Source organism: Centruroides sculpturatus, unplaced genomic scaffold (genome assembly GCF_000671375.1).
Source record: "Centruroides sculpturatus isolate CEXI.00-Female unplaced genomic scaffold, Cexi_2.0 scaffold1222, whole genome shotgun sequence".
Classification (NCBI taxonomy): domain Eukaryota; kingdom Metazoa; phylum Arthropoda; class Arachnida; order Scorpiones; family Buthidae; genus Centruroides; species Centruroides sculpturatus.
In genome coordinates, this window is record NW_019385484.1 from 71,319 (window position 1) to 89,762 (window position 18,444).

The 18,444-nt window shown below is 32.1% G+C and overlaps 1 protein-coding gene across 1 annotated transcript in view; it reads left to right on the top strand.

The window, feature by feature from the left end:
• Nucleotides 1-255: 255 nt before the first annotated feature.
• Nucleotides 256-18,444, top strand: part of LOC111639412 (gastrula zinc finger protein XlCGF57.1-like) — a 44,258-nt gene continuing 26,069 nt past the window's right edge. The window contains exons 1-2 of the mRNA XM_023385297.1: nucleotides 256-779; nucleotides 8,374-8,425. Of these exons, the coding sequence (XP_023241065.1) occupies nucleotides 330-779; nucleotides 8,374-8,425 (502 nt within the window). The 5' untranslated portion in view covers nucleotides 256-329. The remainder of the gene's footprint in view (nucleotides 780-8,373; nucleotides 8,426-18,444) is intronic.

An 18,444-nucleotide genomic window follows, 5' to 3' on the forward strand; every position in this document is an offset into this window, starting at 1 on the left:
TTTGTTTTTATTTTTGCAAAATAAACTCCATTTATATTGTTTTCAGAAAGTGTATAAATTATGTTAATTTGTGATATTGTTAATTCTTTTTGGTAATTCGTTTAAATAGTTATTGTTTCTGGTGTGGTGGTAATTTTCGTCTAGGTTTAAGCTTCAAATTTTATGTAAAAAACTTAACCAGAAATAGTAGATTTTTTTCTATCTACATGCAAAACTTAATAATACTTTTGAAATAGTGTGCTTAAATTTAAATATTTGATTGGCAATAAATTGAAGAGAGCTTTCATCTAGACTGCTTTTAATATTTTTATTTGTCGTATTTTACAGGTATGAACATTCAGAAGAGAAAGAATGGGAAGTATCAATGTGACAGTTGCAAGAAAGAATTCGTTTCGAAAAAGGGGTTAAAATATCATCGAAGGATTCATACTGGCCAAGGGCTCTTCACTTGCCAATACTGTAGTCTTCAGTTTACACAATCGTGTAATCTACTTGACCACGTCAAGACTCACACCGGAGAGAAACCGTTTGCCTGTGATCACTGCAAACAACGTTTTACACAAAAAGGAAATCTGACTCGACATCTCCGAACTCACACCGGGGAGAAGCCTTTCTCTTGCGACCATTGCAAGCGTAGTTTCACGCAAAAACATCATCTGATACGTCATTTTCGTCTTCACACCGGAGAGAAACCATTCTCGTGTTATCATTGCTCACAAAAATTTCGTTTTAAACCTTCTTTAAAGTATCATATTATTAAACATCATAATAGTAATGAATAATGACTTTTATGGAAATGATTTTAGTACATTTCTTCGAAAAATATGTAATACTCGTATTTTAGATTTCTTCGTTTTGTAACTTTTATTTTCTACATAAAACAATTGATTTTTATGTACCGAAAAAAGATGGTTTTTAAAATAAATAGAAATTTCATTGATTAAAAAGTAATATAGTTATTTTTACTTGTTTAAGTACATGTCATTTATTCAGGGCGATAACATTCATTTGTATTATTTACGGAGAATTAGTTTATTGTTAGAATAAGTGTATTCTAACGATTACTTGTCATGTTTCTACATGACAAGTAATCGTGTTTGTACGAAGATTAATTATTGTCACTCGCTTTATTGGCAGATCCGAAAGCGATTACAACAATTGAATTTTACTGTAAACGTCGCTTTTTAAAAGCATAAACAGTAAAAAGTTTAAAATTTTTGAATCAGCAATACAAAGATGATACTAATTTGTGATATTGTCAATTGTGTTTGAAGCTTAATTATATCTTGACAAGTTATCTTCTTTTTATTAGTAATAGGATTATATTAAATAATAAACGTGTGTTTAAATAAAAGCATTTGTAATAGTTTCTTAATTGCATACTAGAGGAGAAGGTAGTATTATGGAACACTGCGGGTATTATGGAACCACCCTATTTCGAACTGATAATAAAGGCGAACTGTAGCGGAATGTGGCTGAACTGAACTAGGCAGACATCCATAGCAAGGGGAAAACCCGTTTTACTTCAGTTAAACAGTTGTTTGCATTTAATCAGCAAATTTGTTTTTTTCAAAATTCGCAAGTTTTGAATGCTAAGTGAACTTAATTATTTTTAAAATATAAATCATATATTGATTTATATGATTTATATTTTGAAATATAAATCATATATTGATGTATATTTATTGTGTTAGAAGCATAAATAAATCATATAGTTGTAGGTTCACTGGTACATGTATTCCGTTCCAGAGACTTAGGGGTACATATTAATCTGTGTGATGTTCACGTTTTTTAAATTTTGGTCTCGACAGACATAAGTTAATTCAAGATGGCAATGCGAAAATACGGACCCCATTGATGCTTTTACAGTAATATGGAACTCAACTCCTCCGAACTCTCTCTTTGCATGCAGACATTCGTCCGGAGCACTTTGTGAAAAGACACTACGTAGAAAGTCAATTATTCCCGAGAATACCGAAGAAGAGCTGCTGGAATATATATTGTTGATGGGGGTCATATTTTTCTATTATTAAAGCATTTTTGCGATAAAATACATTGGAGTAAATAATTTTGTAATTATTTAACATTTTTTGTCCTTACCTATTTGTTTTTGGCTACATTAAAGCATTTTTTTGAAAATATACAGTAAGGTTCCATATTACCACCTGATTTTCTCTAAGCCTACTTTCGGACTTTTTGTACAAAAGCCTTCAAAAACCACACTTATAGTTACACTAGCGAAAAATCCAATTAGGAACATTTAGTTTACTAGTTACCAGTACTTTTCGCACAAAAAATGTGGGTGTAGTTATGATACTTCGTTTACAATTCACTAAAATATAATTGGGGTTCCATAATACCACCTTCTCCTCTATAGTTTATGCCACATTAGTGTTTTTATTTTTATACATATGATAAATGTATTTTTAATTGACTATTTGTTTCGGTAATGGCGATTCCTAGGTTGGAAAATAATTTGTTTTTTTTTTTATAATTGTGGCAGTAATTAAGTTAGAGTAAATAATGCAGTTGTAGCTGTATATGTTTAACAGTTTCTTTATTTTGCACTTGTTCCACGCTTCTTTTAATAGAAGCAGGTCTTAAAATTAAAATCTAAATTAAACCACAACAGACAGGGACAAATGCAATAGGTGCGAGATTCGATTGAATTTTTCTGTGGGGACCCTCAAACTTCAAATAACAAAATTAATTAACAGTTAATTTATATATTAAAATATAGATTCTAAATATTAGTTTAAAACTAAATCCAATTATAAAAATTAAAAGTCATGGAAATAAGGTAAGACAAATTTCTTCATTAAAAAACCTGTATAAATACAACTAAATTTTATTGAATATAAACATACATAGATATGTTTTAGTACTTCTATATATTTAATTGAATATAACTACATAAATTTTTGCCATGAAAAATCTTTTAATATGTTGATGAATGAATATATCTGAATTTTATTGAATATAAACCTATAAAAAGATGTTTTATACGTTCCGAAGTTTTTGTTCAGTTATTTTGTCAGGTTCTGCTTGACTATTTGCCTGCTCAGGAGTAATTGGACTAGATGTAGGCATGCTGTTAATTGTATCTTCTATTTTCCAAGTTGGCACTTCTGTTGTTCTAGGAGTCTTCAATAAGTGATGTCTGTTTCTTCTATAGTGAATTCCATCTGGTGTTTTAATGACATATGTTCTGGGCATCGGGCCAACTTTGACAACAGATGCAGGTGACCATGGTTCTNCCGCTAAGCACCACCGTTGGTTGCCTCTACCTACTATGGCCGCCGCAGCAGACGACGAGCAGGAACAAGGGCCTTGGGTGGTGCCCGCAGTTAGAATAATAAGCAATCAAAGTCTTTAGTCACCGACTCAATGACTGCGATCAAAACGATCTAAGCCATAGGCCATGTTCGATTTTCTAAATATTAATAATAATTTCTGTATTATTTATTGTATTTTATGTTTTTTTTCCCCATCGCTATCATGCCGATGTCAGATGAAAAGCTTCGGTAGAGTGCCCACTATTTGCTAATGTGGATGGACGAACTGAAAACTAAAAGCTGCGTTGTTTTTGACTCTTTCCGCCCTGTGGGCACTAAGAAAGTCTCTTATAGCAGGCCCATTATGGGTTCGGCCAGGCCCACAATGGGACTGCCGGGTGGTGAGGGACGGGGCCCGACATATCCGAACGGACCACCCCGGAAAAATTCATGGGGACTTTTTCGACCCGTTCGGATTCGAACCCGGGTCCCCCAGAGCCCCAGATAGTTTTAGTATGGCCCTGGATTTACTGTTGCAGCTATTTCCTTTACTGTAAAGTTTTTTTTTTTACAGATTTCATGCGTTAATGCAAAACTGTCAAAAAGTCATTTGAAAACTCGAATTCAAATTCGAGTTTTCAAATGACATTTGATCATATTTTCATTTTTAAATCGCCTATTACAATATGATCATATCAAAATATTTTCGGGTTGAAGTTCAACACGAAAATAGTTCAACAGTTCAATAGTTGAACTAAGCTATGTCTGACAAAAGTACTCCTAGTTTTGAAACTTGTTTTACATACGTCCCAAAAATACTTATTTTATCGCCATGAAAGTTTTTATGCTGTCTCAAACAATGTTTTCTTTTAAAATATCACAAGAACTATTTCCTTATGTTACTCGTAATAAAACTTTGACTTAAGGCGCTTATCACAGGTGTCATATTGAAAAACTTTCAGTCAATTTTGAATTTTTCGCGAATTCTTGGAGGTGATAACGTACGAAGTTTTCTGTTATTAATTCCAATTTAATTTTCAGTGTTGTGTTTTTTCACGTGTTTTCGATGAAGAAATTTCCACGCAGACTTATAATTGCAAATATTGCATTGAAACAGTTTTTTCCTAATATGAATACAAAATTTCATCTGACACTGAGTTTGAAAGAAATTTTGTAAGTTTATTTTGTGCGCGCCTATTGAATTTTCGAATTTTTTGCGTAAAGTATCCTGCAACTTTTAATTCTTTTATTGTGTTCTACTGTGTACTTCTATTACCAAACATTTCATATTCTAATAAAATTAAATAACTATTATTTAATCTCGTTGCTGTTATGATGAGTGTCAAAAATTAATTTTGTTTGCGGCATCGCAAGAACGAGGACAGTTTGCATTTCATTTCATTCATGGATCTATTTTATCTGACTGGAGGGACAGCGCTCTGTTCGTTAAACCTGAAGACAGAAGAAAATTTACCTGCAAAACAAAACAAACAACAAGTGGAATACTGTATTTGTTTTTACTTTAAACTCGATGTTGGAAAGATGACGAATAACATAAAAACGACAAAGAAAACATTTGATTTGATGTATTTATCGTAGGCAGTGCAGCCACATTTCTCGTATGTTTCATTTTGCTTCTTACTTTTGGAAAGACTTTCTATTTCGCTATTTTTCAATTTATACTTAGCCTGTCTCGACGAAACTTTTTACATTTGATGCGGAACACCATTATAAAAAAATAACCGGCGCAAAATTTTAAATCTTTATGAAGTTTCCTTCTCTTGAAATATGACGTGTAAATCTTTATCACCCTCTATCACCCTTTCGACCAATATCCACCAAAATTTAACACATTAATGTTCCTGGTGTACAAGCAACCGTCCCAAATTTCTAAATCTTTCACCTAATCAGACATATTAATCGAAATAGAAATAGAAATTATTGCAGCTTTCTGTAGTGCCATGTATGTGTTTTTATTAAGATTTAATGTTTCTAGACTTTTGTGTATTGTATGTGGTATGACACTAGGAGAAGAAAGGACGAGAGGTGTAATAAATACCGTATTTATCATCCACAGCGGTCTTATTTTTTGAACGAGTGGAGGGTACTTGTTGATTATTTCAGAATGAGAAATTTTTATGAATGCTCATTCTATGAATGAGTATTTAAAACAGAGATATCTATTATATAAGCGATCTTAATGCATTTGTGAATGAGAGTGAAGTCAGTGTGTATGGTGATGAATTTTTTATCTGTGATTATAACTCTGTCGTAGTATATTTTGTATGTGTTATTTGCTAAGACTGCCTACGGAGTATATTTGTAATATGGTACATAGATGTTAAATAATTTATGCTTTTGTGCGAGCTCTTGGGGTAAGAGTCTGTTCTGAGAGATTGCAACCAGAGGTTATAAGTTGTATTGTTTCTGGCAGAATGTGGCATTTTCTGCAAGTCATTTGTGAGTTATGTATTCTTCAGGGTGGGTTTCCTGTAGTTTTCAGTGTTTTGACCTGATCTTAAATGGCGATCATAACACCCTTGCTCCATATAAAAAACAGAATTGCAGAGGCGTTGAGGTGTTCATTGCTGTAGAACAATTGTTTTAATATTAATTTTTTTGAATACAACGTTGTGCGAATGACTCCCGGTTAATCTAGAATGGTTTCTGAATGTATTTTGATAAGATTTTTGAATGCAATTGTGACGGTCCAAAACCCTTTCGTTTTAGAACAGTATCACCTTTCTAATAAACCTCGTGATTAGGTAAAAAGGGAAAAGAGGGGCATTCTGCGGTTGATGATTGAGACGATCTCCTTGAAAAAAATCGTTAGCATATCAATAAAAGAAATCTTTTTCATTTGTTTAAAGGTAATTCTATAGACGTTAATATCAACAAGACGGGAATAAGAGATGTTCCCCCCTCTTTGGTTGCACGTGACAAGTGGTTACAGCAATAAATCGCCTCGTTTGTAGTCAAACGCGACGTTTGATATAAACAATATCTAGATAGTTGACCAGGTTAAAGAAATTATTGTCAGATGAATGTTAATTTATGGACGAGAGCCGTCAAACCTATAGAAATTTATATTATAAAATCATATCTTCTAAATACTAATATCAATAAATTAAACAAACTTCTCTGTGTCAGTGGTCCGTACTAGCTAGATCCAAACATCAACAAACTAACAGGTGTGCGGATAAATCATAAATGATGTCATAGTTCTCACCCCCTCAAAAAGAGTGTAAAGAGGGCTTGGACGCAGTCCACAAGGCAGACATTTACAAGGCGGACATCGACTGCCACATCTACTGACCCATACCGCCATAACTGCCGTGACGATCCAGGAACGTTTTCACCAACGACTCATATTACGGATCTGGAACTTAGAGGTATTATTTTTTTTTTTAATATCTATTTGTATACTCTCTCTCTGCGAAGTCTCTCTCCGAGAGGTCTCCCTATCGTCTCTTAATTTAACTTAGAGAATAGAGATTAGATGTTTCATATGAAAGACGAATCATTGTCGCGACGAAGAATAGAATTTTTGTAGCTCTTCACCTTTGCCTTTGATATGTAGAATTTTATAGTTGTTTATTAAATGTGTTATTCTTGTTCAACCTGCGTATTTATTTGGAAACCTGTCAACTTACTTATTGACCGTCCCACTCAATTCATTTTGCCCTCCTATAAAGCCATCCTCTGACAGAGCCACCGGTAAGTGGGGACAACTAACCCCCTCGGTTCTCACACAATTAACATTTTTGTTATTACATCATTATACTAAAATTGTGAGCTCTTGCCAAACTTTCCCTTACTTTTGAAAACAATACCATTTCCCCATTTAAAATGCCATGCATATTCAAGCCATTACAGCGCTACCTTTTATCTCCAGCGTTTAATTTATTGACCAATCAATAAAACGTGCACTTAGCTAATTAATTTTCAATTCTATCCGGTGAAAGTATGGCAGGAAATTACTAATGCATCACCCATTTTTAAGAGATAATGGATTTATGTAACAATCATTTTTATTCAGACCGTCATTTTGCTTCGTGAAGCGTGGGGAAAAAGTAAAAATGAACCCAAATTTACAAGAAGGAACTTGTATGAACTGTTTTCTTAGTCCTTGTTGGACGACTGAACTTATATTTGGGATAGATCCGTTTGAATCTTGCATTTCCCGAAACAAAATTAGAATATGTAAAAATTCAAAATTTATGAATATATACGTTCGAATAATCGAATTTTGTTTATGGCAACGAACAGTTCTTCTAATTTGGGAAACAATACCGGGTTTAGACGAATATTCAATTTGCATCGGAGAATTTGATACACTGAAAACTCATTCCACATTGTTCAAATTGTTATATTTTTCTCTATCTATCAGTTATTGTATTGTTTTCAGATGCATCAGAAGAACCAAATTAGGATTAATAAAGACATTAAAGAACGAGAATTTCCGTAGCAAAATGAAGAATAATTATAACTTATTGAGAAAAATTGTTTTGCTTGTGTCTATAATTATAATAGTAATTATTGTCTTATTTCTAATTCTTGTGATTTTCGTTCTTTATTCTTACATAGAAAAGAAGAAAAAATTTTGTAGTGATGCTCTATTCTGTAGTATCCAAATTTTCATACCTATAAGTTATGTTATAGGAGGACTTGGTTTTACTTTATTAATATTGGCTTTGATATTCATCATCGCTCACCAAGAGTTCGAACAATTGTCACGGGAATTATTTTTAATTAAAACAATCGGTTCAGATTTACAGAGAAAGCTAAACGAATTAATGTTGCATCACGAAGAGCTTTGGCTTTTTACGCAACAATTGAATACCAAGTACAATTTAGTATTTGTAATTATCTATTTTGTTGTTCTTTGGGGTACAAGTTTTTACTGCTACGCATTTTTATTTTTGGGATTTCAATATTCCGTTAAATATTTAATATTTTTACTCATGGTAACATTTACTTGTATTTGCATAATAGCAGGATGTCTGCTGTGCTCGCTCGCATTTACGGTAATTATATTCTATATACACCATTGACGTGTTTTTTAATTTTATTTTTATACTGTTTTTCTCTGCTGCAGATGGAAAATACGTTTCAAGACGTCAGACAATTCGCTGAAAAGAAAGCTGAAGGTATGTGTTTTCTATAATCATTTAATAAATAATTATTTTATATTTCTATTCGTACTTTCAGATTTTAGATTTTATGAAAAGATTTGGAAAAGTCTCCCTGTCTCTTTCAATAGGCGGATATTTAGTTGTAGATAAGAAGATTGTTTTCAAGGTTGCTTTTTCCTTTAGTATTATTTTCTAGAACTTTCCCTAAACAGATTTGATAATGATTTTGCTTCATATTTCAGATGGCAAGTACACTACATTCCATTTTTTCCGGCTTCTTAAAACTGAAAACCGTTTCAAATAAGAAAGAAAACTGTGAACAGTTTTATAAATTCAATCATACGAAGACAACTTAAACCTTTGCTACTGAACAGTTTCCTATTAAATAAAATATAGTGGTTTCTCGTGCAATACGGCACTTCTGGAAGACGGTTTCGTTTTAACATAATTTGAGAATGTTAAAATTCGATAGTTTTTATTTAAGTAAGAATGTGTGTTAGCTTGAATTTGTCTGCAGTTTTACATTATTGAAATATTCTATTTTTTAGCTGATTTTTGTCAGGTTTAATAAAAACTCACAGTACAGATTTTTCCTTCTTTGTTTTAACTTTCCTATTAATTATCTAGCTGTTTTTGTCGTTGCTTTCGGATTAAAGCCGTTAAGATATTCTATGTGTTTTATTTTTATAGTTTAATTAGCTGTTATTCGCGACTTCGCCCGCGGAGGTTTTGCAAGCAAATCCCATTTACATTCAATATTTCAACAACCACAGTAATTGTTTTATAACATTTACCGCTGAGAATAATGAGAATTTCTGAGAATCAAACGAACTGTTTTCAATTTGATCAATTTTCTGGAACGTTTACAATCGTTCTATAATCGAACTAATGTGCAATAACAAATTAGAATTTAAAACGGTTCGAACATTTGGTTAAAAAATCGAAATATATGAAAATATTTATAACAATATCTGAAATGTATTTAAGGGAAAGTATGGAATCAATTTCAAAATTCGTTTTACAGGTTAAGCCTTAATGCTCTCACTCTTGGGAATTTCGAAAAAATCCTTCTTAGTGTGCGTTTCCATGACGTACCCTAACTGTGTACCAAATTTCACCTCTTTAGGTTCAACGGTTTGCTCTGGGAGATGAGGAATCAGTAACTAAGTCAGTCAGTGACTCAGTAAGTCAGTCAAGACAAATAATTTCATATATTTAGAGATTCGTATTTAGTAATGTTTATCTATATATATATAGGTAGGAATTATTAAACTATGCAAGTTTACAGTCCTAGATAGAAGTAATGATCATTGAGCGGGCGAAAGAACTAAAGCATTTACTCATAGATGCAGAAAAATAAAATAAAATTATGCAAATTAGAGACCTTTCTGGCGCAATCTCTTAAAAAATCGATTTACAATAGTGTAGACAAGAGAAAAAAAAAACATGGTAATTTTTTAAATATAATATTTCAAGTTTAAATGTACAGCATTTAATTATATAGCTTAGATTTATAAAATTTTCACTGAACTCTCCTGTATATGTTCGCCTAGCTTAATACAATTCCTATATCTTTTTTGTTCCTGCAATCTTCTATTGTCATCAGTCTAATTTTGAATTTTATTTTCAATTCAGTTCTTTATCGTTTCGTAATTATTTGTTATAAAACTAAGTTTGTTTGTTTTGTTGGTACCAAAACGCAAAAAATTAAAAGCAAAAATGTGAAACTGGCTCTGAATTCAGTTTTGAATGACTTGCTTCTACAAGCAGCTGCTGAACAATTGGAGATTGCCTTTTCGATGATTCGATTTCGTCTACAGAACCACGAATACATGAAAACTGCACTTGCTCCGTCACTGACTGTTTATGTAGAGGAACTACAATTTGTAAAGAAAATTTAGTTTAACTAAAGAAAAAATTTAGTCAAACTACGGCATTCTAGAATCCTCTAATAATTTAAGGATCACAATCTTTGCAACAATTTTTTAAAATTAATCTTTTATGAAATAGTTGGAATAAATCCTTCCATAAAAAAATGCGAATCCTCAAATCTGGTCTGATTAAATAACGCAAGAACAACCTACTTGCGGTGTTCATAAGTCAGATTGTGACCAATTTATTTGAAAATGCAAGCAGTCTTTGAAAAAATGGCATTGCTGTTGAACTTTAGCTCATTTGCGTGTTCTGTTTTTATACAAAAAAGTTTCATTTCTAACTCATTTTTGAAACTCAAACTTTTCAAAACTTATCGCAAATAATCTTCAGCACAATAAAATTTAATCATTTTCCACACTGTGGAAGACAATCAATAATTTTAGGGTCAATAAAAATGAGGTAGAAGTATTGACTATGTATTTTATACTGAAAACGTAAAAAATTTGCAATTAGCTAACAGCTTTTAATATAGTTAATAGCCATTACCTATGTTACATAAGTAAAGATTAACTACAGTTTCGAATGTATTAATGTGCTCAGTATTTGTAGCTTTAATTTCACGACTCAAAGAACAATAAAAAGTTTACTTAAAGCATTATATTGATATAATGGTAGCACTTTTAACAAGTAATTGTTATGTACTATTAATTATAATTAAACATGGCTTATGAATTAATAAAACGTTTTAAANGTAAAACTATTATTTAAATTTTCAGCTGTGTAATTGCATTGGTTAATTGTGAATATTTTGCAGATGGTCAGCGGATTGTATTCTATATTTTCCACAATCCTGGATTTAACAGGAGTGATGGAAAAAGAAAAGAAATGTGCAGAAGTTTTTATTAAACTCGCAGACAAAAATAGTACTTTAAGATTATAAATTTAATCTTAATTAATTTACGACCCAACAGTGGCCAAGCCGTTCTGTTGTCTAAACACTAGACGTTCGGTCGCGTCTCTGCAGGACGGCTGGATACGTGGAGTTTTCCGAGTTTTCTCCACGTCTGAACGCCTTTTAGTCAGATCGTCTAAGCACTGCGTTGTTATATCTTAATAAAAACAGATAATTAATCTACGGTTTTCACAACACTTTAAATCACTTCGTATCTTTTGTATATATATTCAAGTATAATAAATACAATTATTATTTAATTTCTGTAATTTAGTAACAACTATAATATTTTTTACGAAAATAAATAATTTGTTAATTCTTTTAGATAAAAATAAAAAATGTATATATATAAAAACACTTGTAGTGCTGCATGAAAATGCATAGAAGAAAATGTGTAAAACTAAAATATAAATTTTCGTATGACGCTCGTATTAACGCTTTTTAATACGAGCGCCATAATTATATGCTTTATAATATTGTGATATATTATTTTTATGTATATTTAATTTCAATATAAACAAAATAAAGTAATACACTGTTTCTGTTTCTACTAATAAATATAGAGGGAAAAACAATTTTTTAACAGTGGTTTCGCGAAAAACATCACTCATTCTATGTTTAAAAGCATTTATTACCCGATAATTTTTAACGTCACCAAGATAATATACAGCACTGTTGAACCGATACGGCTTTTATTACTTATTCTGTAATCATTTGCATTTGTTTAACAGTGTTCTAACCAAGGCTGTGGAGTCCCGTAAAAATCTACCGACTCCGACTCCGACTCCGATTAGGGGCAGACTTGTTACCGAAAGAGACCCGGAAATTCTGATGTCATCACGTGACCTCAGAATAAAATATTCAATAAATAGAGTTGTAATAAAGATAGAGCGTAGAAACTTTTCATTTCAAAGCTAAAAGACTCCCCTAAGTAATATATAAATATGTATTCGATAATTTTTACTTTTCCGGCTGTTATATATAACAGAGGAAAAGTGTAGCGCTCGGTCAAAAAATGACCCCTCCCAAATTTTTACATTTTTGGACTCGGAACACCTTGAAATTTCGAGATATGCAAAAGATTCGAGGGTTTTTCTATATTTGTCGACTGTGTGTGAGGGGTATGATTTCGTTCACCCTGTTTGAAGCCTTATAATTTCTGTGGTCAGAGTGGTCAGAATCGGAATCGGATGGTTTAACACAGGAGTTAGTTATTAAAGTCAAAGTGGTTGAACTAAATCGTGTCCCTATATACATTCTAACATCTTAATTAATTAAACGAGAACATCTTAACGGGTTTTACTGTACTATTATAAAATGGCAAAAAAGCTTACTTTGAGAGTAAAGACGAGTTTTATTTTATTTTATTAAATTTTGAACGCTAATAACGAGTAAAATATTCATTAAGAGATATGACACATGACCACATTTATGTCTTTACCTTGTCGATCTTTAATTAAGAACCAAAATTTAATAGTATTAATGCCTCTTTATACGCAAGCTACAGTGCCACATTTCGTTTCTTAAACTGAGTAAACTTAACATTTCGTAACTATTCTAAGATATTGTTCAATATCTCAGAACAGAAAATAAAAAAATTAAACAAATTAGACGCCAACACACACGCGCGCGCGAATTTTTCCCCTTTATTAACTTTTTGAGGGGTTCGGGAGGTCTCCAAACGTGTAGATTTACAAAAAAGTTGGAGGGTCAAATTTGACACGATTCGAATACTTTTCCGAAGTCGGCGGATTTTTTGACGACTCCGACTCCGGCTAAAACGTCAAAACTCCACGACTCCGACTCCGACTCCGACTCCACAGCCCTGGTCCTGACACATTTCATTGGAAAATTGAATGTATTTAAATACAAAATATTCGTGTGTAGTAAAATTTAACTTTAAAATTCACAAGTAATATTTAACAAATATAATATGTTTTTAAAAAAGTATCTACTTCCACTTTTATTCTGTTGTTACTGTATATGCAGCAACGTATATGCAGCAACGTATAAAAATATATGAATTTATAAAAGCAAAAATAATTACAAAATACAGCTCTCCCTTAATAGTCCGACAGGTAAGGGACCAAAGGGGTGTTGAGTTATCAAAAGTGTCCGGATTACCGAAAATAATTACATACTTTGCATTGTTTTGCTAGCAGTAGCTTACAATATTCCCTACTCCAACTGTTCGAACAGAACTGCTTACAGAAAACACAAAAAATGTGTGTCGTCGTTTAAAAATTGGATCGGAAGATTCACGTCGCGACACGCTTCTGTGCAAGCAGACTCTGCTTGCACAGAAGTGTCTGCTTAGCAGACACGTAACGGGACGGGTATTTTGACGGGAGGTGCGTCAGACTGCTGAGCATGTCGGATTAAAAAACGTCGGATTATTAAGGGAAAGCTGTATGTGTTACATTTCAGTTAAAGTTCTCTTTTTTGAATATATTAAAGCAATTTTGTTCCTAATAAAAGAAAACATCAACTAGAAGAAAAATAATTTTCTGTTGTCTTCTAAGCAAGTAATCATTTATTATATGTAATATTACAATTTGCGAAAATTGTCATAATAATTAATAAATATTAATACTAATTTAATATAAATAAGACGNTTACCTGGTTTTATATTCTCCCAAAATACTTTTATGTATTCATCTCTGTCGGGTCGATTCTGTTCGTGGTAGAAGCAACAACGTGATTCAATTGATAAAGTATGCTTTCAAGATTCCAGCAACCTCTCGCCAGTGATAAAATTTGTATTTTTTTATTTCGACCGATATGTAAAAAACAGCTAAAAGTATACAAATTAATTATACATTTGTTTATATTTTTTTCATTTTCTTTTTGCATTACTTACCCAGGACCTTTGCAAATTCTTACGTAATCTTTTACATTAATTCTCGTAACGAACCGAACACAAGTATCCCGTTCGAAATGCATAATGTCTTTCTTTATTAACCTTTAAACGTTTCGTAAGTTAGTAAAAGTTTTAAAACGAGATATTAAAACTTATATACAGTAATACCTCGACTTACGTTTCCCCGATTTACGCGAACCCGGAGTTACGCGATTTTCAAATCTCATCGATTTGTCTTTTGTTTGAGCGCCATGCATCTTTTGATTACTCACACTCCCCCACACTATTGTTCAGCTTATATGTTCGGACGTGTCGCGCGGAATCGATGCATAGCTACAAATTATTTTGTGTTATTTATTTCTGTGTTTGTTATATCTACGGAGACTTGAGAGACTGTATGTGGTGATTTCTTGTAACCGTAAACGAATCAAAAGACGATATAAGATTAACGAGAACATTTATTAGCTTACATACATCCGACTTGGATTTTACACAAATTGCGAAATTATACCCCGTCTTACGCGAATTCGACTTACGCGGTTATCGCTCGGTCCCACCTATCGCGTAAGTTCGGGATATTAGTGTATTTGAAAGATTTTAAACAATTGGGAACATTTTTATACAGTTCTTTTTCAATTTCGTATGGTATGGGTTCTTTAGGCCACAACCTATTACAGGTAGGCCTCCTACAACGCTGTAGATAAGTTCCTTGAAAATACCGCGTTGTAGGAAATCGCTTTATAGGAGACACCAACTTAATACATAAACTGGGATTCGGTTCTAAAAAGAAAAAACTTGGCGTTTGAATGGCGTTTTTTGAATTTTTCAAACCAGCCATTGCTAGCCACGAATTTAACACTGGTTTCATCAGCCAACGACTGCCCCATTTGTTTTAAATAATCAAATATTTTTAAGGCTTTGTGTTTAACTGCACTTTTATTTAAAGGCACCCGTTTCTTGTTCATATCATCTACCCATAATATTAGCGCTTGTTCCATTTTTTTTTCATTATAGGTGCTCTCGGATGAGCAACATTTTTCGTAAGAATAGATGATCCAGATGCGACCAAATTTCTGATATTTTCTCCCGATTGCTTAATCGACCGAATAGTCGACTCGTTTAAATTAAAATGCCTATCAATATAAGCTATTCTCTCTTGGTTTTTAATTTGATCCAAAATTTCTATCTTTGTTTGAAGAGTTATAAATTTCCTTTTTAAATTAATGACGATCCTTTCTTTACATTCGGTATTGTTATGGCTAAAATTTTCAATCAGTTTTGTGGGCAGTAAAAATCGCAAAAAATAACTTCCTTTCACTATGTTGTTAAAAATATCCTACACTTAATAGAGGTTTATACTGTATTTTGAACCATTTTTAAAATCCCCACTTATTGAAAGAGTATAAATGATCGAAAATTTAGTGATATGTTTCAGTGTTTACGGTAACTGATGCGCATCTATCTAGAAATCGGTCTTCCCCTAAAACTTTCAAGGGAATAACACGCCAACGTCGACAAACAGCTGTTTTCAAAGACTTTTAGCTCTGTATAACGAACTGCGGCTCGTATCACGTGATCCGTTGCGATTTTTCTGTTATGTAAAGATAATTCGTTTCTAATTACGTAAACCGCGTTGTAAGAAAATTTCTGCATTTTTCCAACCACGTTGGAGCGAAAACGCGTTGTAAAGGTATCGCGTTGTAGGAGGCCTACCTGTATTATTTGGAACTGCACCCCTCGTCCGAAAATGTTCAATTACAGGAGTAATTTGGAGTAACAATGATTATTTTACATTTACACCACAACTGTTTAATTTACAAACTTCTATTCATTTCTATTATTAATTACATCATCGAAATCTCCGATAATATCGCCACCAAAAATATCGGGATTTTGCAAGAGTAAATTTGCATCTTCTGAATTTACTTATAATTTTGCAAATTAATTAATCTAAAATACTAACAATGATTATGCGGAATAACCTTACCTTCAGAATGCTCCAGATTTGAAAAAGCCGAGAGGAAGATTGCTGAACAGATCATTTTCAAAAGTTACAGTTTGAAATAGACATGATGCACTGTATTATAAATAAAATACTGTGTACACGAATGCACTTTTGTTTACATAAATAAAATAAACGATTATATTAAATAAATGCAGATTAACGTTTAGATGTTTCTCCTAGCTGTTATGTGGAACAGAGAAAAAGCATAGCGATCTTTCTATAATTAATTGATATATTTATCAAAGGTTTTACTCATAAAATAATAAATTTCATTGGGCTGTAGACTTTCAGACTGCCTTTCCTTATTCTCGAGAGCGGTGCTAGATAGATGAAAGCCGAGACTAGATATAAAAAGTATAAGGACAGGAATCCCCGATTAACGGTACAGGAACGTCTGCTTTGCACCGGAAGTCGTGTTATTTCAATTCAAATATTTTCCTCTGACAAAAGTTAGATAGATGACTTGCACGACTCTATTCCTGGTAAGAAAGTATGGTGTAAAAAAGGTAAGAGACTGCTCTGAAATGAAAAGCGTATATTTTAAATTAAATAAATTAAAAATACGATAAAAAATTTTTTGATTCTGATGAAACCGTGTTGTTGTTATTAAGCTGTTTCTTTGCAGACCACTAAGGTGACATATATCAACACTTGGCAACTTATTGACTATTTATTCAGTTGGGACGCCTTTTACATTACGCGTNGAAAAAACAGAAATGAAAACAATTGGAATTTAAATATTAGATTATGTTTCCACAAAATTGACAGGTCATTTTCAGAGAAAAGAAGCAAATGCCCATTCAGCTAGAGAAGTGTGCTAGAAAACTGTATATATATTTTAATAATTGAATGGATTCTTACTTCTTTCCTGTTGAATCAAATCTTTTACGAAGGAATCGTGTCTATTTGTTTACGCACCATGTTTGGTTCTCTCAGAACTGAAAAGAGAAGAAGACACTACAATAAATAGCTTTAATATGCAACATTTCGCTCGTTACTACTGACGTCTTTTCGTTGTCTTTCGTGTAGAGAAAAGTCGAGGATAGTTTCATTTTACACTCTGTTCATACCTTACAATTCTTTGAGTATTTGAAGACAGTGATGATTCTGTTTTACTTTCTTCTGTATGACGAAGTGAACGGAAGCTTACGGAATTCTCATGCAAAAATGGATTTGTCTTTTATCATTTCTTTGATCGTCATCACTTTATTTCAACATTCAATTAAAGTAATGATATATAGTGCTGATCTGAAGAAAATGTCGTTCACGATTACGTTAGAAAGAAAAAAAAGGAAGATTTCCTAAGTCGCTGAAGAGGATTTCTCAGGTAACATTTCTTTATCTATCGAATGGCCCTAGAGTTTGGTTTGTCGGGTGTGCTAACAAGTATAGAAAGTGTTTTACGTTTTTTTGTTGAAAGAAGTTTCTTGACTTATTGTAAACAAACGTAAGTACATCTTTCATTTTTTCTTAGGCATTGTTAAAACCACAATTTTTAGGAAAAGGTTAGAAATGGTTGTTTTTAAAATTTCAAATTCTTCAAAGCTGTAAAATATGAAAATAAAAGGAAAGGATCTTCGTAAAATACAGTATTATCTGATCTACTTTTTTCTAAACATAGCGGATAAAACTATTTTAAATATCGTATTAATAATTAATCAAAGCATTTCACACGTATACGAATTCTTGATTAAGAAAGTTATATTAAAAACGTTTATTTTTCAGATGTTGAATTCTGTGGCGTGACGTGTCCAAGAAAAAATTTCTAAAATTATTTAATTTGAAATATTCAACTTGTTTTATAAAATAATGTATGACGTCACTCTCGTATCTCATTTCAGCCAAAACTTTATTTTCAGATTCACTATTAAGCAATAAGGAGAAGAGAAACAAATGAAGAATTATACAAGAATATGAAAAAGGAAGAATATATGTCAAGCAAATGAAAAAAAAAACCGGAAAATGAAATGAAGAAGATATTTTAAATAATTTTCAAATATGTTATTTGTTAAAATACATTTCATATAAATTGTTTTGAGATAAATGTATAAATTACATTAATTTGTGGTAGTATGTTTATACTGCTTGGAGATATTCGCAAATACTAATCTAAGCAGTTTATGTATGATCTATTGTCTGATGTGATGTGGTCCAGTTAGTTGTAAGGTTTAAACTTTAGTTTAAAGAAACTTGTTAAAAGGAAATTTTTTTTTCTATCTACACACACAAGTTTAACAATCTTTTAAAAGCAGCGCGCTTAAATTTAGATATTTACATATTCGATTAGCAATAAATTGGAGGGAGTTTGGTTTTAATGCTCTTATCATATTTTACAGGTTTAA